The sequence below is a fragment of the Gopherus flavomarginatus genome, chromosome 7 (genome assembly GCF_025201925.1).
Source record: "Gopherus flavomarginatus isolate rGopFla2 chromosome 7, rGopFla2.mat.asm, whole genome shotgun sequence".
Lineage (NCBI taxonomy): Eukaryota > Metazoa > Chordata > Testudines > Testudinidae > Gopherus > Gopherus flavomarginatus.
In genome coordinates this window covers 59,264,485-59,285,361 of record NC_066623.1, presented here as the reverse complement: position 1 = coordinate 59,285,361, position 20,877 = coordinate 59,264,485, and the positions used below count along the sequence as shown (strand labels likewise).

The window sequence follows — 20,877 nt, the reverse complement described above, 5'->3', positions numbered from 1 at the left end:
GGGTTTTGGGAAGAAGACAGGTAGGAAGATCTCCTAGTTAACATGGAAAACCGATACCACCTTGGGGAGAAAGGCTGGGTGCGGTCTCAGCTGCACCTTGTCCCTGTGGAACACACTATACGGGGAATCTACCGTGAGGGCCCGAAGCTCCGAGACCCGTCTTGCTGATGTGATGGCCACCAGGAATGCGGTTTTCCATGAGAGGTAGAGAAGGGAGCAAGTCGCTAATGGTTCAAATGGAGGGGACATGAGCCAGGTCAGAACCAGGTTAAGGTCCCAGGTAGGGACAGGGTGGTGAACCTGGGGGTAGAGACGCTCTAAGCCCTTAAGGAATCTAGTCAACATAGGGTGAGAGGACACCGAGTGGCCATCCCCCCCTGAGTGAAAGGTGGAGATGGCTGCCAGGTGAACCCGGAGAGATGATATCGCTAGGCCCTGTTGCTTGAGGGACCAGATGTAGTCTAAGATATTAGCAGTGGAGACCTCGGTGGGAAGGAAATTCCGTTCCGCGCACCAGCAGGTGAAACGCTTCCATTTGGCCGAATACGTCGCTCTAGTGGAAGGCTTCCTGCTGCCCAGGAGCACCTGCCGTACTGGGGTAGAGCAACGGAGCTCAGACCGGGTCAGCCACTCAGAAGCCACGCCGTGAGATGGAGCGATTGAAGGTCCGGGTGACGGAGCTTGCCGTGGTCCTGAGTGATCAGGTCCACATGAAGGGGCAGAGGGAAAGGGTCGGCTATGGCAAGGTCCAGCAGCATGGAGTACCAGTGCTGCTGGGACCATGCTGGAGCTATCATGATCAAGCGGGCCCTGTCTCTGCGCACCTTCGATAGGACCTTGTGAACGAGCGGAAACGGTGGAAAGGCATAGAGCAGGTGCGTCGTTCACAGAACAAGGAAGGCGTCTGCCACCGAACACGGTGAGAGGCCCTGAAAGGAGCAGAACATCTGGCATTTCCTGTTCCCGCGGGATGCGAAGAGATCCATTTGGGGAAACCCCCACCTCCGGAAGAGCGAAAGAGCAATGTCCGGGCGAAGGCACCATTCGTGGGAAAGGAAGGACCTGCTGAGATGATCCGCCAGCGTGTTCCGAACCCCGGGGAGAAAGGACGCGATGAGGTGAATAGAATGGGCTATACAGAAGTGCCAGAGCTGTAAGGTCTCTTGACACATGGGAGAGGATCTCGTGCCTCCCTGCTTGTTTATATAATACATGGTCGTCGTGTTGTCGGTGAATACCGAGACATAACAGCCCTGCAGATGGTGACGGAATGCCTGATAAGCAAGGCGGACCGCTCTCAACTCCCGGACGTTGATGTGGAGGGCTAGCTCACGAGATGACCACAGGCCTTGGTTTTGCAGGAGCCCGAGGTGAGCCCCCCAACCAACGGAGGAGGCATCTGTTGTCAGGGACACCGAGGGTTGGGGCGGATGGAATGGGAGCCCCGCACACACCACGGAAGGGTCCAGCCACCACTGGAGGGAGTCCAAGACGCCCTGGGGAATTGTGACAACCATGTCGATTGGATCTCTGGCCGGACGGTATTAAGCGTTGAACCAGGACTGGAGGAGTCTTAGGCGGAGCCTTGCATAGTTTGTTACGAACGTGCAGGCCGCCATGTGGCCCAGGAGGGTAAAGCAGGTGTGCACCGAGGTCAGGGGCGCTGCTTGCAGTTTCCGTATGATGGCTGCCATAGTTTGGAACCTCGACAGAGGCAGAGAGGCTTTGGCAAGGGTGGAGTCCAGGGTGGCGCTGATAAACTCTATCCTCTGTGTGGGGATTAGCGTCGATTTCTCCACATTGATCAGTAGACCTAGGCTTAAGAACAGCTTCTTGACAATGCGGAAGTGCCTGAGGACTTGTGCCTCGGAAGTCCCCTGGATAAGCCAGTCGTCTAGGTATGGGAATACGTGTATACGACTGCGGCGAAGGTGGGTGACGACTACAGCCATACACTTGGTGAACACTCTTGGGGCTGTAGATAGGCCCAACGGGAGGACCGCGAATTGGAAATGTTGCCGGTTGACCACAAACTGGAGGACACTCCTGCGGGGTGGGAAGATGGCTATATGGAAGTAGGCATCTTGCATGTCGAGGGCAGTGTACCAGGATCCAGGGATGGGATAATGGTCCCCAGGGATACCATACGGAACTTCAACTTTACTAGGTATCTGTTGAGTTCCCTCAGATAGAGAATAGGTCTGAGACCTCCCTTCGCCTTGGGGATTAGAAAGTAGCGGGAATAAAATCCCTAGCCCCGCTTGAACTCGGGAACCTCCTCTATGGCTCCTTTGGTGAGGAGCGCTCGCACCTCCTGTAGGAGGAGTTGCTCGTGAGAGGGGTCCCTGAAGAAGGACGAGGGAGGGGGGTGGGAAGGAGGGTTTAAAACAAATTGCAGGTGGTATCCAAGTTCCACCGTGCGTAAGACCCAGCAGTCCGATGTTAGTTGGGACCACGCAGGGAGGAAAAGGGAAAGACGGTTGGAAAAAGGAGGGGATGGATCCATCAATGAAACTGGTACAATGCCCTCGGGCGCACCTTCAAAAGGAAGGTTTCAGCCCGGAAGAAGGCTTGGAGGGGTTCTGGTTTTGGCCTCCTTGGTTGCCGGATTGTCTGCGGCGACCATTCCTGCCTCGCTGTCTGGCGAAGTCTTGCCTCTGCCGGAGTTGGGGGTAAGGCCGGTGTTGTTGCTGCGGCCGGAAGGCTCTGCGCTGGGTAACGGGTGTATGCATCCCCAAGGAGCGCATAATGACCCTATTGTCTTTTAGGCTTTGCAGCCTAGGGTCAGTTTTGTCAGAGAACAGGCCTTGGCCCTCAAATGGGAGGTCTTGGGTGGTATACTGGAGTTCCAGGGGGAGGCCGGAGACCTGCAACCATGAGATACGGTGCATAGTAATGCCAGATGCCAGAGTACGTGCAGCTGAGTCCGCGGCATCTAGGGAAGCCTGCAGGCAAGTTCTCGCGACCTTTTTTGCCCTCATCAAGGATCGCAGAGAACTCCTGATGTGCTTCCTGAGGGAGCAGCTCCTTAAATTTGTCTGCTGCGGCCCAGGTGTTATAGTTGTAGCAGCTAAGGAGGGCCTGCTGATTGGAGACGCGGAGCTGGAGGGCCCCCGCAGAGTAGACTTTTCGGCCGAGTAAGTCCATGCGTCTCGCCTCCTTGGATTTTGGGGCCGGGGTCTGCTGACCATGTCGCTCCCTCTCATTCACAGATTGGACGACGAGGGAACAATGGGGAGGGTGGACATAGAAGTATTCATACCCCTTTGAGGGGACCATGTATTTACGTTCCACCCCTCGCACAGCGGGGGGAACAGAAGCCGGAGACTGCCAGATGGTAGTGGCGTTGGCTTGAATGGCTTTAATAAACGGAAGGGCAACCCTAGTGGGGGCATCCGCTGACAATATGTCCACCACTGGATCTTGTACTTCTGAGACCTCCTCGGCCTGCAGGTTCATGTTCTGTGCAACACGCCTGAGGAGGTTCTGGTGCGCCCTAAGGTCAAGTGGAGGCGGGCTGGTAGATGATGTTCCAGCCACAGCCTCGTCCAGAGAGGATGAAGAGGAGAGACCTGGGAGGAGCGGGTCTGCGGAGGGCTCTGCCTGAAGAACTGCATCCGACTCCGCAGGGGGTTCGGGGTCTTGAGGCTGGGACAACCTTTCCTCCGTGGGAGGGGGAGGAGGACGGGAAATTGTGGCCTCAGGAACCCTATGCTCCAAGACATTGGAACGTGAGGGACCCAGCTGAAGGCCTTGGGCTTGATGGTAAGCCCAAGGCGTCCAGAACCCCCACTGCTGCGGTCCATGCTCTTGATGCTGGGGTTCGTGGAACAAGATGGCAGGTACGTCTGTGTCTGGGGCATATAGGCTATCCACCTGAGAGGACACAGACAGCTAGCGGGATGGCCGGGGGGGGCCGAACGAGGCTGGTATGGGTCCCTCGCCCCCGTTGGTGGAGACCTCCTCGGTGCCGGAGACTAGTACAGGGAGTCATAACGGTGCCGAGATCACGACCGTGACCTGCCACCAGCTCGGTGCCGGGAGGTCGACCGGGATCGGGAACGCCGACGGCACGAGCGGCTGCGGGAGTCTCGGTGCCGGTAGTGATGACTAGAACCGGAGTGGTGCAGAGAGTACCGGGAGGTGGATCTGCGCCGCGAGTACGACCGGTACCGCCATGGTGAGCTGTACCGGGACTGCGAGCGGCGCCTCGATCAAGATCTTCCACGGGACCTGGAGCAGTGCCGGGACTTAGGTGGAGATCGGTGCCGGCCCGCTGACTCCAGGGACGGAGGTCTCATGGCTGCCAGCTTGCCTCTTGACTGAAGAACCCGCACTGGCGGTGCCGGGGGTTGAGGCAGAGCAGACTCGGTCATTGCGATAAAGTCCCTGGCCGACGAGAATGTTTGTGGCGTAGAGGGGACCGCCAGCTCGACCACGGGTCTCAACGGGGAGCTCTCCAAGACCGGACTCGACGGACCTCTCGGGCCCGGAGTCAACGGTATCACTGGCGCCGGGGCCGCGGCAGGAGTCGGTGCCGGGTGGTCCGCACGAGTCTGCGTCGCAGGAGTAGAGGCAGCCGATGTTCTTCTGTTGGGACCCTGCGCTGGGGAAGGCCGGTGCTGAGGAATCTTCGCGGTGCCGGCGCGGTCCGGTGCTGGAGTGGTGTCAGCACTCGGTGCCGAGGAAGGAGGGTTAAGAGCTGCCTCCATAAGGAGAGTCTTTAAACGATGGTCTCTCTCCTTCTCGGTCCGCGGCTTGAAGGCCTTACAAATGCGGCACTTCTCAGATATGTGCGATTCCCCCAGGCACTTTAGGCAGGCGTCGTGGGGATCACTCGTGGGCATTGGCTTTTTGCAGGCCGAGCATGGCTTGAATCCCGGCGAACCGGGCATGAGCCCGGGCACCGGGTACGGGGAAGGGCTAGAGCCCGAACCCACTAAACTATATACAATAACTAATTGACAACTACGAACTAATTACTCTACACACTAACGATAACTATATACAACGAGTGAACAAGGAGAAGCTAGGTACGTGGAGGACAGCTATGCCGCGCTCCACAGTTCCAACAACTGACACAGCGGTAAGAAGGAACTGAGGAGCGGATGGGCCGGCAGGGGTATATATCAGGCGCCATAGCGGCGCCACTCCAGGGGGCAACCTGCCGACCCACTGGAGTTGCTAGGGTAAAAATCTTCCAACGAATGTGCATGCACAGCGCGCACACCTAACTGGAATGGATATGAGCAATCACTCGAAGAAGAACCAGAATTATCTAGCAAGCTGGCATTATATGCTGTAACCTGCAAGACTACGTGTGAGGCACAGCTGTGTTCCTGATGCTATGGAATACTTACAAACACTTCATAATGCATTACTCAAATCAAAATCATAGTATTAGCTTCCTGTGCCTGATGTAATCGTGACAAACTATCATCCATCCAAGTTACACTGGTATTCTGGGCTAGAATTCTACTGATTATGCTGCGTAGCCCCACTGGCACATTCAAAATCTGTTGTAAGTCTGCACACAAGTTAAAAATGCTTAACTGACCCCATTCCCAAACAATTTTTTTCCCCTAAAGATTTTAAAGGAATTATGTGAGTGCAATATTTTTTGACACCCTCGGATATAGCATTACAGCTACAAAAAGTCTAATCTCTGTGCAGAAGGCTTTAAACGGCTACCAGAAAGTTTATTTTCTATTTCTCTTCTGATGGTTCTTTACTAGTACTAGAACATGTAAGTGTAAAGCATAAAGTTCACTCACAAGCTTGCCTGGTGAGGTAGCAGACTCTAGATCCTGTGAGTAAACCATTTCTTCAGTACGTGTACTATGATCTGGGCTTACTGGCTTCCCTTGGTCCACAGCCTCTGATTGGACAGGTTCACCAGCTGGACTGCCTAGTTCTTCTGGGACAGAGCTTTCACTGTTTACATGAGTATAGGAAAGCACTGGAGACTCCTCTTCACTGGCTGCTTCTGAAATGAGATAGTAGAGGTAAAAGAGAGCACATAGTATAGTCAGCCAAGCAAGAACTTGCACTATTTACATAAATCTAAGATAGTTCTGATTACTGCATTTGATCAAACAAACTCTGTCACAAGCTGTGTTTAAATGCCAGATTGTACATTAAAGAAACAAAGAGGGTGAGGTACTATTTGCACCAGCTTCTGTTGGTGAAAGACAAGCTTTCAAGTTTACACCATTCTGATTGCATAGTGTTACTTCACATTATATGGTACTGAATTGTTTAACAAGGAGATATTTAATTAAGGAATTTCAACAAAACAAAATGCCAAATGTTAGTAGTGGCTGCTGGATGCCTAAAACAAAGGATTTCAGCATATTCTAAATTAACATTTTCCAAGCTCTGTGGTTCTTAAACATCTTCCAACATCCCCCAAAGACAGGCTCCCCTATTCAATTACAAACCTCAGCAGTCACTGATATAGTGAAGTCAACTGCCAGAGATCAATGCTGGAGCATGGAATATGCCTATGGAAATAATTCCTCACCCCTCAACAAAACTGCATGGTTAGCTGTGACTGGTTGAAAACCAAATCCTGAGTTCAAAATTCTATGCTTCTCGTGAAACAGTTGAGGACAAACCTAAAACAGGGGAAACAGTGGGAAAATGTTTCTTGCACTATTTTAGATGTTATGATTTCATCAACTCTTGGCAGATGGCAGACAGAATCCAGAAATCAGGACTGAGTTATAAAATTCCTGTTTTCTAACTTTTATAGGATATAGCGTACTATTGAAAAAAGCCTTAGAAAATTACTCAATATTGGGGCAGAGGCTAGGGAAAGGAATCACCTCAGTCCATTCTCCAGGCTGACTGTGCTCCAACCCTAGTAGGTAGATAAAATTAGTGGAGGGAATACAAATACATTCAACACACTGGAGTTTTTGTTCACTAAAACTTTGTATTTCACCATTCTTTTTCAATTGTCATACAGCTGTGTGAGGTCAAGTGGAGTTTGCAATGATGAGTGAAACTGACCATAACACTGAACTGCCTCATAGATTCAAAAGATGTGCTTTATTTTGGTGAGGGGAGAAAGGAAAATTAAGATCCTCTAGGACAATCCTTGAAGATACCAGTATTTTCTTCACTTAGACTCCCTGCCCTCTATACCTCATGCTGAAGCTACAAACTGCCATAGGAAGACTGAATGAGACTCATTTTGGGAGCTGCATCGAAGCAAGTTTATTTTGCATACAGAAGAACCTTTCATACAAACTGCATCCAAAAGTACTTTAGTCATGTATAGTTGCAGAGTCAATGACATAGCAAGAGAAAATAAAAGTCAAAGGCAGGGAAGATAAACAGCTTTTCACTGATATGAAATACAAATTGTGAGGCAGGAGAAGGCTCCCTCTGATGGCACGAATCGTAGTAAGATGGCTGGTAGGGAGATAGAAGAGAACAGCACTGAAATGAAAAGGGGATTTAAGAGGGAATGTCTGTGAGGCAGGCTAGGTGAAAGAGCATGGTATTTGTGTTTTAAAAAGAAAAAATAAAATTTAAACTGGATCATGAAATATATGAATGACGTGGCCACGCTTCTCTGTACACATGAGATGACAGGCAGTGGACAGTGGCACTGTACAAATACTAAAGTTTGAAGAGCTGGCACCTGGAGCCAATAGAGTTGCAGCAGTTAACGCAAAAAGATAAAAGATATGGATTAGAATAACAGACACAAACAGGCACTGAGACACATGGATAAAGTTGCAGAAGCGGTTTCAGGTGTATTTCAAGATACAATATGTAGAATATAAAGAAGGGTACAGCGTCAAAGATGTCAGCAAGTTAAGGCCACTGGAGGCCAAAAGCTTTGAGTTGAAGAGAAGATGGAGTGGTGCTTGAGAATGCTCATCTTGTGTAAGAGAAGCAATTCTATCAGAGGTATTTAGCGCTGGAAAGTTGAAACAAAGCAACACATTTACTTGGTCAATGCAAGAAGTGAGGGTGAACAAAATCATTAAAGATATACTGTTGAATATCAACGTAAAAGTGGTAGCTAAGGTTAAAGATAATCATAAGAGGTAGAAGATAATAAAGAGCAGAGGATAGAACACAATTCTGTGTCCAGAGAGGAACAATCACCACCACACATGAAGAAAATACAAAAATATGAGCTTACCAGAGGCTAATAGTTTATGATATGCTATGTTTTGCCCCAGTCATTATTTGCATTGGGTCACTCTTTGAGCAGGACATGGTTTTACCTTTGGGTTCAGCCCTCTGGTCCCCCAGTTCCTTCTTGGCTGTTTTTGTTTTGAGTCTCTCTTTGTCCCAAGCAGCTAAGGCTTGTTTCTCCATTCGACGTATCTCTGCTTCCTCTGCATCTAGACGGCGCTTCCACTCCAGCAGTTCTTCAGCATGTTGTCGCCGCTGCATCAGCTTCTGTTCTCGCTTAGTCAGGAACCTGATAAACATATCAGAAGACAATGGGAAAACAGTCTACCACAGCCAAAAGACCCAATGGCAAGATGCTCTTATCGTCACAATGTATAGACTTGTATAAATAGAAGTCATTTTCTAAGTCAATATCAATGTTGTGACGGTCCACAGATCTCCAAAAAACTATATAATAAAAGGAGGCAAGTGACTTATTGTTACTACTCTGTAGGACTTATTGCTGTTCATTGACAAATTATGTAGAACAGCACAGAAAAAAAAATCAGAAACGTAATATATCTTCCAATTCACATCTTTCCACACATTTCCTTTCTATAAGAAGTGGGCAAGTCTTTAACGTAAAAACTATGATGGCAAATTCTTAATGTACCAAGAGGCCCACCATTTTGAATTTTTTAAATGCCTGTCCCCTTCAAAGAGGTTCAAGCTTGACCTAGTACCAGGCTCACTAAGCAGAAAGCCAACAAAGCCATAATTAAGTTCTGGTCACTTAGGATAACTCTGAGGCCCAGTTTTTATAATACAGTATGATAAGCAGATATTAATCTGGAGGGAGCTAATCACCTACAAATTTTGAGGATTTTAAATACTGTAGTTATACATAGAAGGGTTACTCACCAGTAACCAATTTGAACAGATTGTCTGTAGTGGTCCCCATTCCTGGGCATACAAAAAGGCTGCTGGCATTAAGTCAGAACCTCTAGAAAACAGTGACCATTGGGATCGTGAGCATTCTTTTTCAAGGATCCCAACGTTCTCCCAACTGTCCTCACTGGTATAGAAGATATTGCAAACCTAAATGTCTCAAGTTCTTTCCAAATACACAAGCAACCATAAGAAGAGAGCATATGGTTCCATGCTGACGATCCACTTGAAGAACTATATGTACTGATAAGAAACCCTTCTTTTAATATTGTCTGTCTGGATCCCTGCTCTTGGAAATTTTGTCTTTGCATGCTTTCTTCCTTCATTTAACTACATGGAAGCTCCAAAATAAAAATTAGATTTTCTGAATAATTATATGAAGATATATTTTCAGAAGCCATCAGACATCCAGGGTGTGCCACAGCTTATTTTTCCTGCATTGAGAAATGGAGGTAGAAGGAAGGTAGAGCTATATCTTGGGCTCTGTGGAACACTGACCACCTCTGAAGGGGATGAATTTCTCCTCGGTTCTCAACATTATTCTGTCCTTGGGGACATATTTATAATTCACATGTAAAGTATTCTGAATCTCTTATACTTGGCATGGAGATGTGATTGGTATCATTAAACACACTAGGACTAAATCAGTATAGAGAAACTTAGTTTAATTGTTCAAAGGGATGTGAAATGAGGGATTTTAAGATTAAATTGAGACTCCATGTTGGACATATTAATCCCTTTGGAGGTCTGAGCTTCTTCAGTACTTTGAAAAAATATGATATGATACATGCTGCTGGCCTATAAGTGATCCCTCTACCTGGCAGCAAACAACTGAATTTAGGGCCTATGTATCATTTAAAGTCCTAGTACAAAACCCCTGGATAAGGCATCTTGAGGGAACTGTAATTGACAATACTTGGATCGCTATGGAGTCCACATTTGTTTCTTCACCAAGACTGTTTAACTTTTTAGTCCCTGTTTTCAATTACGCATGTCATAGCCATTCCAGTTAGTCAAGTAGGTCCTTGACCCAGAAACTTTTATGGAGACCAATTAGGTGACAATGACCTCATTACGGTAACTACCTCTGTCTTGCTTCATTCAGCAGCCAGGCTGATGTGTTTCGAATTCCCAGTTCTTTGTGGCTGACTGGATTCCAGAAGTATGAGTCCAATTGTCATAACAGTCAAAAGGTAGTTAAGTAAATGTATCCGCAGTGAAAACCAAAGTCTCATCTTCCAATGGGGTGCTAGAACACTTCCACACCAGCATCCATTTCCTGGACACCATGATTAGCTTAAATAATGGAATCCTACAAATGACTATACACAAGAAACCCACTGATCACTACACTTACCTCCACAGACCCAGCAACCATTCCAGACACACCAAATAATTTGTTATTTACAGCTAGGCACTCAGATATCACATAATTTGCTCCAAAGAGAAAGTCCAAGATGCACACCTAAACACATTTAAAGTGGCTTTCACTAAACAAGGACACTCCACCATAGAAGTAGATCACATCATGGAAAGGGCCACCCAAATACACCAGGAGAACCTGTTTAATACATAAAAGAAAAAGACCCTGGCCGAGCTCCCCTAGTTGTTACTTACCACCCCACACTGAAACCCTTATGGGTTGTAATTGTTTGATGATACTCCATATTTGATAGGGACTGCATCCTGAAAGAAACCCTTCCTGAATCCCCTTCTTCCAGCCTTCAAACAACCCATCAACCTTGCCCAGCTCATCATCAGAAACATGCACCTCACAGACCAGTACACGCCAACTCAAAGAGGCACCAGACCCTGCCAGAACAAGATGCAAAACCTCCAGACACATCTCCACTGTTATGATGATCAATATCCCTCACAACACATAGTCAAGATTCATGGGTCCTACATATGTTTATTACATGTGGTGTACTTTATCCAGTGCATCAAATGCCTCATTAACAACTAAGTGAGTGAAACCAGACAATCACTGCACTCTTGAATAAGCTCAGATAGAAAAATCACAGAAGATGACAAAACTATCATATCATCCATGGGGGAACATTTTTCACACAGCGATCACTCCAAAGGTGATTTTTCAGTACTTGTCCTCAAGGGAAACCTGCACAATACCTCCAAAAGGCAATCCTGGAAACTTACCTTCATAACTCTGCTAGCTACCAAAAAACATGCACTTAACAGGGATACTGGTTTTATGACTCATTACAACTATTTATAATACTGCACTGTCTGCTATCCTTAACTGCCCATTTCAAACCCTTTATGCATGATAATCTAACCCGCAATAACCCACTTAATTTCAAGCGATGACCGTCAACAAACTTACCTACTTCTGCTTAACTTGTATTTAGCTAAGACATTCTGCTTCCATCCCTCAAACCTGAGGCAGAGCTCTATTTAGCTCAAGAGCGTATATCTTCCACGAACAGAAGTTGGTGAAATAAAAGATATTATCTCACTTATGTTGTCTCTCATATTCTTGGACCAATATGGGCTACAAGACCACTGCAAACAATGGGGTGCCACTAAGATTATGTTCTCTGGCTCTCTGTTTTCTGAATCATTTTTATTAGAAGGGGCACAGAAGGGAAGGTGTATAAAAACATCCTTTGGGCACTGCTATGACAGGCATCTGTTGCAATCGCCTTTGAATAAAGTCAAGTATCAGGGGGTAGCCATGCTAGTCTGTATCCACAAAAACCAACAAGGAGTCCGGTGGCACCTTAAAAACTAACAGATTTATTTGGGCATAAGTTTTCGTGGGTAAACAACACACTTTTTCAGATGCATGGAGTGAAAGTTACAGATGCAGGCATTATATAATGAGACATGAACAGAAGGGAGTTACCTCTCAAATAGAGAACCAGTGTTGACAAGGCCAGTTCGATCAAGGTGGATGTAGTCCACTCCCAATAACAGATGAGGAGGTGTCAATTCCAGGAGAGGCAAAGCTGCTTTTGTAATGAGCCAGCCACTCCCAGTCCCTATTCAAGCCCAAATTAATGGTGTTAAATTTCCAAATGAATTTTAGTTCTGCTGTTTCTCTTTGAAGTCTGTTTCTGAAATTTTTTTGTACAAGTATAGCTACTTTTTTGTACAAGTATAGCTACTTCCTGGACACTCATTATAGAATGTCCAGGAAGATTGAAGTGTTCTCCTACTGGCTTTTGTATGTTACCATTCCTGATGTCTGATTTGTGTCCATTTATTCTTTTACGTAGGAACTGTCCAGTTTGGCCAATGTAATCAAAAGGACTGACAAAGGTGTTGTAGTCATAATGAACAGGTCGGACTATGAACAGGAGGCTGCCAGGCAACTCTCCAGCACCACATTCTACAGACCACTATCCTCTGATCCCACTGAGGAGTACCAAAAGAAAATATACTATCTGCTCAAGAAACTCCCTGCTACAGTACAGGAGCAAATCTACACAGACACACACCCAGAGCCCTGACCAGGAGTATTCTATCTGCTACCCAAGATCCGTAAACCTGGAAACCCTGGATGCCCCATCATCTCAGGCATCAGCACTGTTACAGCAGGGTCTGAGGAGAGAGTTCAAATAGCCAAATAATCCTGCTGTAAGAGTGTTCATTATGACTACAGCACCTCCTTTGTCAGTCCCTTTGATTTCATTGGCCAAACTGGACAGTCCCTACGTAAAAGAATAAATGGACACAAATCAGACATCAGGAATGGTAACATACAAAAGCCACTGGAGAACACTTCAATCTTCCTGAACATTCGATAACAGGTTTAAAAGTAGCTATACTTGTACAAAAAAATTTCAGAAACAGACTTCAAAGAGAAACAGCAGAACTAAAATTCATTTGCAAATTTAACACCATTAATTTGGGCTTGAATAGGGACTGGGAGTGGCTGACTCATTACAAAAGCAGCTCTGCCTCTCCTGGAATTGACACCTCCTCATCTGTTATTGGGAGTGGACTACATCCACCTTGATCGAATTGGCCCTGTCAACACTGGTTCTCTATTTGAGAGGTAACTCCCTTCTCTTCATGTCTCATTATATAATTCCTGCATCTGTAATTTTCACTCCATGCCTCTGAAGAAGTGGGTTTTTTACCCATGAAAGCTTATGCCCAAATAAATCTGTTAGTCTTTAAGGTGCCACCAGACTCATTTTTTTGAATAAAGTGTTATCTTGCTGCTGCTACAAAACAGACTGATGTGTTAAAAGTCAATGAGCATATTATCCATTGGAACAAAGCAGGATTCAGAGATAATTTTCCTGGTACAAGATCTTCAGATTTAAAGCCAATCACATAAATGATCAGCTAAATTGGACAGCCAGCTGGTTAGTAGATTGCAAAAAGTTCCTCTGACCCCCATGGAACAGGATGAAGCTCAACTCCTTCAGCCTACCCTAGTCTATTTAGGTAGGCCACAGAGGTGACATTTGCTATCTTTTTCCAATTAAAGAAGACAGTTACTTCTCAGTATATTTTAGTAACTGGTAAGAAAAGATTGGTAAGAAGCATAGAGTGGAATAAGATGGCATAATCTTTTTGAAACCAACCTCAAACACTCATCTGCCTGAGGTAATTCCAACTCTATGATTCATGAAAAATAAAGAAAGAAGTTGGTTCCCTAAGCAGAAAGGAAAATAACCTGCCACATTTATCATCTTAAGGCTCTTCCATGCATATTAAATTTGCTGCCTCAAAAACGATGCCTAGATGAGGGGCTGCCAAACTATATGGAACATGTACCATGGGTAGCACATGAGCTTGATATTCCGTCCATTCACTTCATACATTTTTTTTAAGTTAGTGGTACATGAACCAATACGCCTTGGAAGCCACTGGCACAGACCACCAACCTGTAGATAAGTTCCTTTATCTCTGCTAACTAAAGTTTTTTCTGCCTGAATGACAGTCTCTGACGGGGGTTTCTCGAAGTGTTCAGATGATTGCTCTGCTGTACTTGGATACTGGAAAGTTAGCTTTTTCCTGTAGGAGGATTAATCCAGTCAAAAATTTCCAAGACCTAGAATCTTTCTCTCTTCCATTATATAATCTGTCTTCTCATTAAATATGTGGAGAACCTCAAAAGGAAGCTATTTCTACTTGCTAGAACATCTTGTGGAATGTCTGGGCTCCTTAGACATAATTCACTGCTAAGTCACTGCCATGACTACCAAATGAGTTGTGACTAAGAAATCAAGCCACATGAGAGGCATGCTTTGCCTCCTTTTGATCTTCAGGCACAACTACCCTGGCTTCTTTTTTAAACTATTTTGGAAGCTTGTCCATTAATAGGAGAAGTCTGTCCCAGGCAAGAAATTTTACTGTTCAAATATCACTTGATGAATCCTTATTCTTTTCTGAAGCACAGCAGAGGAATACAATTACTTCCCCAACATTCTGATCATGATGGGTTAACCCTTCTTTGCTTTGTTTTCTAATTAACTGAAGAGTTTTGGGATTTGGTGATTATCGGCAGGGTTAAACGTCTGCGGGATAGAGGTGGATGGTAGTTAGAGGTTCTCAGAAGGAATAAGGGGATAGCTGCTGTGTTCTGCTGGAGCTGAATAATAGTATACAAGTAGTGAGATGACGTTCCATGGATTATCCAAATTTAAAATATACAACTCCTCTGCCATTCTGCTCAATAACTCCTGAAACTTCCTAAAGTCATCAAATGGAGACATAAAAGGATGGTATGTATGCACAGACTCATCAGTTGAAGAGGAGGAAGCAGCAGCTACTTGAATGATTATTCTCTGTTTCTTCTTTATCCTTCATACAGAGGAAAAGGATTGAGACTGCTGGGCCAACAGGTCCAAGGCCATGTGGATTTCTTATGATTATTTCAGAAGGATTTTGCATAGATGCCTGACAGGTTTCAGAACACTGGAGCAGACCTTAAACTGCATCCTAGCTTGATCTTCAGAGAGGTCAAAGCCTCCATAACTTATTTCATGAATCTATAAAGGACCAAGAGAAACATCTTCCTTCCAAGAGAGGGAATAGTGGTATCTGAGGGTACATCTACACTATGGGATTATTCCGATTTTACATAAACCGGTTTTGTAAAACAGATTGTATAAAGTCGAGTGCACGCGGCCACACTAAGCACATTAATTCGGCGGTGTACGTCCATGTACTGAGGCTAGTGTCGATTTCCTGAGCGTTGCACTGTGGGTAGCTATCCCATAGTTCCTGCAGTCTCTCCTGCCCCTTGGAATTCTGGGTTGAGATCCCTGTGCCTGATGAGGCAAAAAACATTGTTGCAGGTGGTTCTGGGTACAGCCTCACCCCTCCCTCCATGAAAGCAGCAGACAACCGTTTCGCGCCTTTTTTCCTGGCTGAACTGTGCAAACATCATAGCACAGCAAGCATGGACCCTGCTCAGCTCAAGACCGCAATAGTGGACATTGTAAACACCTCACGCATTTTCATGCAGTCTATGCTGAACCAGGACCTGCAAAACCAGGCGAGGAGGCGGCAGCTACGGCAACTCGGCAACAAGAGTGATGAGGACATGGACACAGAATTTTCTCAAACTGCAGGTCCCTGCGCTTTGGAGATCCTGCTGGTAATGGGGCAGGTTCTAGCCATTGAACGGCGATTTTGGGCCCAGGAAACAAGCATAGACTGGTGGGACCGCATAGTTTTTCAGGTTTGGGACGATTCACAGTGGCTGCGAAACTTTCGCATGCATAAGGGCACTTTCATGGAACTTTGTGACTTGCTTTCCCCTACCCTGAAATGCCAGAATACCAAGATGAGAGCAGCCCTCACAGTTGAGAAGCGAGTGGCAACAGCCCTCTGGAAGCTTGCAACGCCAGACAGCTACTGGTCAGTCGGGAATCAATTTGGAGTGGGAAAATCTACTGTGGGGGCTGCTGTGATGCAAGTAGCCAAAGCAATCATTAAGCTGCTGCTACGAAAGGTTATGACTCTGGGAAATGTGCAGGTCATAGTGCATGGCTTTGCTGCAATGGGATTCCCTAACAGTGGTGGGGGGGGTGATAGATGGAACCCATATCCCTATCTTGGCACTGGAGCACCAGGGCACCCAGTATGTAAACCGTAAGGGGTACTTTTCAACAGTGCTGCAAGCACTGGTGGATCACAAGGGATGTTTCACCAACATCCACATGGGATGGCCGGGAAGGGTTCATGATGCTCGCGTCTTCAGGAACACTACTCTGTTTAAACGGCTCCAGCAAGGGAATTACTTCCCAGACCAGAAAATAACAGTTGGGGATGTTGAAATGCCTGTAGTTATCCTGGGGGACCCAGCCTACTCCTTGATGCCATGAATCATGAAGCCTTACACAGGCAGCCTGGACAGTAGTCAGGAGTTTTTCAACTACAGGCTGAGCAAGTGCAGAATGGTGGTAGAATGTGCATTTGGCCATTTAAAGGCGCGCTGGCGCACATTACTGACTCGCTCTGATCTCAGGCAAATCAATGTCCCCATTGTTACTGCTGCTTCCTGTGTGCTCCACAATCTCTGTGAGAGTAAGGGGGAGACCTTTATGGCGGGGTGGGAGGCTGAGGCAAATCACCTGGCCGCTGATTATGCGCAGCCAGATACAAGGGCGATTAGAAGAGCACATCAGGAAGCAGTGTGCATCAGAGCAGCTTTGATAATGAGTTTCATCACGGGCCAGGGTATGGTCTGACTGCTGTGTTTGTTTCCCCTTGATGAACCTCCACCCTTGATTGACTCATTCCCTGTAAGCAACCCACCTTCCCACTTCAATTACAACTTGCTTTCTAAGGAAATAAAGTCACTCCGTTTAAAAATCATGTATTCTTTATTAATTAATTATAAAAAGGAGGAGAGAACTGACAAGGTAGCCCGGGTGTGGTTTGGGAGGAGGATAGGAGGGAAGGAAAAGGCCACTAAAAAAATTTCAAAGTAATGACAGCCTTTTTGTTGGGCTGTCCACGGGGGTGGAGTGGGCAGATGCACAAAGCCTTCCCTCATGCGTTCTTACATGTCTGGGTGAGGAGGATATGCAACATGGTTAGGGTGGTTACAAAGGGGCTGCAGTGGCACTCTGTGATCCTGCTGCTGTTCCTGAAGCTCCACCAGACGTCAGAGGATGTCAGTTTGATCACGCAACAGCCCCAGCGTTGCATCCCGCCACCACTGATCTTCCTGCCTACACCTCTGATCTTCCTGCCGTCACCTCTCATCTTGAGCATCCCTCCTGTCCTCATGTTGGTCCCTTCTGTCCTAACGTTCACTGGCATCTTTCCTGTAATTTGATATCACGTCCTTCCACTCATTCAGATGAGCTCTTTCATTGCAGGTCACTTCCATGATTTCCGAGAACATTTCATTTCGCATCTTTTTTTTCCGCCGCCTTATCTGAGATAGCCTTCGGGATGGAGTAGGGAGGCTTGAAAAATGTGCAGCTGCATGAGGGAGGGAAAAAAGGGAGAGAAGTATTTAAAAAGATACATTTTACAGAACAATGGTTATACTCTTTCACGGTGAACAACACTATTCACCTTACATAGCGCATGCGATTTCACTACAAGGTCGCATTTTGCATCTTAATATTGAGTGCCTGCGGCTCTGGTGTTAGAGATCTCACAGACGCAGGTCTGGGCATCAGAATTCAGCTTGCATGCGGCCATGGTAAGCCATTGTCTTTCGGCTTCTGCAGCCTTCATATACACAGTGCCCTCCTTTCCCAAATACCAAGCAAATCCCGTTCAGTGCTGCTTCTTTCCTGTTAACATGCAGCAGCAGAAACCACCCCCCAATCCAATTCTCTGGGATGATCATTTTACCCCTCCCCCATCGCGTGGCTGGTATCATGGAAGATCACTGCACAACAACACACACACCCCCGCCCCCGTGTGACTGGTAGCAGGGAAGATCCCTGCTAGCCAAACGCGAAAAAGCTCAGCGCCAATCACCCCCCCCACCCCACCCGCTTGCCTACCTGCAAGGAAGGATTTCTTTTAAGCAACAGGCAAACAGGCCAGTAGGAATGGCCATGTCTGTCCCCTTAATTAAATTACTGAATTTCAACTAGTTTACCATGAACGATATCACTCTCCTGAGGATAACACAGTGAGATAAAGAACAGATGTTGCTTGAATGCCAGCAATCACCGGGACCATATGCAGCTAGGCTTTGTCATGCAATGATACTCGATTACTTGCTACATGCATGGCATGGTCAAGTGTCCTACCATGGAGGACGGAATAAGGCTGCCCTGCCCAGAAACCGTCTGCAAAGGCTTTTGGAGTACCTCCAGGAGAGCGTCATGGAAATGTCCCTGGAGGATTTCCACTCCATCCCCAGACATGTTAACAGACTTTTCCAATATCTGTACTGGCCATGAATGCATCCAAAGTTCTCAGGGCAAATTAATCATTAAAAAATGCTTGCTTTTAATCCATGTTTTATATTAACAAAGGTACACTCACCAGAGGTCGCTTCCATGGCTTCATTGTCTGGGCTAGTGGCTTGGGAGGGCTGGGAGGGTAATTCTGTCAGGGTGAGAAAAAGTTCCTGGCTGTTGGGGAGAACGGAGTGCTGTGTGCTCTCTGCAAGCTCGTTCTCCTCTTCCTCCTCCTCATCTTCCCCGTCCGTAGAATCCTCAGCCATGGCTGAGATTACCACCCCCACCTCGGAATCCACAGACAGGGGTGGGGAACTGGTGGCGGACACCCCTAGAATTGCACGCAGCTCAGCGTAGAAGCGGCATGTTTTCGGCCCTGCCCTGGACCTTCCGTTTGCTTCTTTGGTTTTCTGGTAGGCTTGTCTGAGCTCCTTAACTTTCACACGGCACTGTACTGAGTCCCTTCTGTGGCCTCTCTGCATCATGGCCTTGGAAATTTTTTCAAATGGTTTTTCATTTCGTCTTTTGGAACGGAGTTCTGTTAGCACTGAATCCTCTCCCCATATAGCGATCAGATCCAGTACCTCCAGTGCGGTCCATGCTGGAGCTCTTTTTCGATTCTCAGGAGACTGCATTGTTACTTAAGCTGATGAGCTCTGTGTGGTCACCTGTGCTGGAGAGCTCTCCACGCTGGCCAAACAGGAAATGAAATTCAAAAGTTTGTGAGGCTTTTCCTGTCTACCTGGCCAGTGCCTCCAAGTTCAGATGGCTTTCCAGAGCGGTCACAATGGTGCACTGTGGGATACCTCACGGAGGCCAATACCGTCGATTTGCGGCCTCACTAACCCTAATCCTACATTGCAATACTGATTTCAGCGCTACTCCTGTCGTCGGGGAGGAGTACAGAAACCGGTTTTAAGAGTCCTTTATATCAATATAAAGGGCCTCGTTGTGTGGACGGCTGCAGGGTTAAATCAGTTTAATGTTGCTAAATTTGGTTTAAACGCGTAGTGTAGACCAGGCCTGAGCCTAATGGGCACTCACGTCCTTGAGGCATTCTTGAACCCAGTGATTTCTCAGAGTTGGACTTCTAGGCATCTTTAGACTCTGAAGATGTTCCAGACTCCTATTCATTAACACATTTAAGCTAAAATCAGATTAACCTGTCGGACTTTCTTCAACACATAGAGGTGGGACTCTCACTCTTGAGTATTTTGGGAGGGGAAGTGGCGGAAATCTGCATAAAGTATATGCTCTGTGGGGAGCATCACTCACCCACGAACTGGATACACTGGTCTGAATACAAAAAAATATTTGCTTCATACAATGTACATTACTTCAAACTCAGATTCTTCTCAGACCCAGCCACTATGACAATGGAAATAAACAGAATCAAAAGAACAGAAGCTGACAAAGCCATACCAAACCAGATGCCTACTGTATCAAGCCAAAGAATAACATGGAGAACCAATTAACTTGCCATAAAAATTAACAGCTACACAAACATTAACTATTTGTGATGACACTAACTGAACAAGCCAAAAGAAGCCCAGAGAGAACAAAGGATTTGACCCTCAATCTACAAAGAGAAAAGAAAGAGATGGGTGGGAACTGTAGTTCCTTTTACAACCTATGGGACTCAATGGTCAAAACCACAAGAGAATACGCATACAATCTCAATATTTGCTGTATTCTAAAGTGTTCCAATGTAACACCAGGCGTGCACATGCATCCTATAGAGCAGAGATCTCTACAGAAAATAATCCAATGAAAACTCTAATACATACTAGGCAAGAGGGTTTTTTTGTTTGTCAGTGAGAAGCAGGGAAGAGAAAGGCATTCACACCACATCATTACTATTTTCAAAGGCTAACTATGCTAATGCTGTATTTTTTAACCCATCAGTTCTGAAAGGTTAATAGAAACCATTGAATAAGGAAAACTTATTTGTGCAATTTAAAAGGTTAAATGTGGTGCTCTCTCCAAACACTGATGCAATAACTAAATAGAAGCTGAGGTGTACAGACTTGAAGCCCAGGCTAGATAAAGTTTTCAATTACTGCTCCATTGCAGCAGCTCGATAATACGCAGTCCATTTCATGTTCTTACCTATCGCTCAGGAAATTATTTTCAGCAATAGCAGATTAATTTGGAAACAGTGAGGAAAGTCTGTTGGAATTCTAATCTGATGAGGAGCCTCCCGTCCTGGCTGTTTAGGAATGAACAGAGCATGCTCTATCAAAGAGTACACCACTGAAAAAGGTGCAGTTACCTGACCAACTGGTTGTAGATATACAGCTGGAATTTGGGATGGAGGTTGGGAAAACAGACACTGAGAGAGGCCCAGTGGTGAGACGTAAAGACAGAGAAGAAGTAGTGAACAGGAGAGCAGTGTCTACAAAATAAGGAGGAAGAGTTTAAAACCAAGATATCA

General features: G+C 46.3%; 2 protein-coding genes across 10 annotated transcripts in view; both read right to left on the bottom strand.

Moving 5' to 3' along the window:
- Window positions 1-20,877, bottom strand: part of CEP350 (centrosomal protein 350) — a 177,832-nt gene that overhangs the window by 35,826 nt on the left and 121,129 nt on the right. For 7 of the 8 annotated variants that reach the window (XM_050962940.1, XM_050962943.1, XM_050962942.1 and 4 more), the window contains 3 exons: window positions 20,716-20,838; window positions 8,247-8,446; window positions 5,775-5,986 (listed from right to left, as the gene is read on the bottom strand). In XM_050962940.1, the coding sequence (XP_050818897.1) occupies window positions 5,775-5,986; window positions 8,247-8,446; window positions 20,716-20,838 (535 nt within the window). The remainder of the gene's footprint in view (window positions 1-5,774; window positions 5,987-8,246; window positions 8,447-20,715; window positions 20,839-20,877) is intronic. The other variant, XM_050962945.1, reaches the window with a different exon arrangement.
- LOC127055875 (myb/SANT-like DNA-binding domain-containing protein 2) lies at window positions 14,409-20,707 on the bottom strand. Of its 2 annotated transcripts, XR_007775633.1 has the most exons (3): window positions 18,529-20,707; window positions 17,079-17,502; window positions 14,409-15,335 (listed from the first exon to the last, which is right to left on the bottom strand). XR_007775633.1 is itself a non-coding variant. In XM_050963412.1 (2 exons), exons 1-2 carry the CDS (start codon window positions 19,076-19,078, stop codon window positions 17,321-17,323), a joined length of 732 nt encoding a protein of 243 aa, XP_050819369.1. In that variant the 5' UTR covers window positions 19,079-20,707; the 3' UTR covers window positions 16,877-17,320. The 2 variants fall into 2 exon arrangements, 1 of the variants encoding a protein (XP_050819369.1); XM_050963412.1 differs by lacking the exon at window positions 14,409-15,335 and having other exon boundaries at window positions 16,877-17,502.

Excerpts from the sequence above, each read along its gene's own strand:
- LOC127055875 (XM_050963412.1), bottom strand. The coding sequence starts at position 19,078 with ATGCAGTCTCCTGAGAATCGAAAAAGAGCTCCAGCATGGACCGCACTG. Across the intron at positions 17,503-18,528 it reads AGCCATGGAAGCGACCTCTG|CTGCACATTTTTCAAGCCTC; the intron begins GTGAGTGTACCT and ends TCCCTCATGCAG.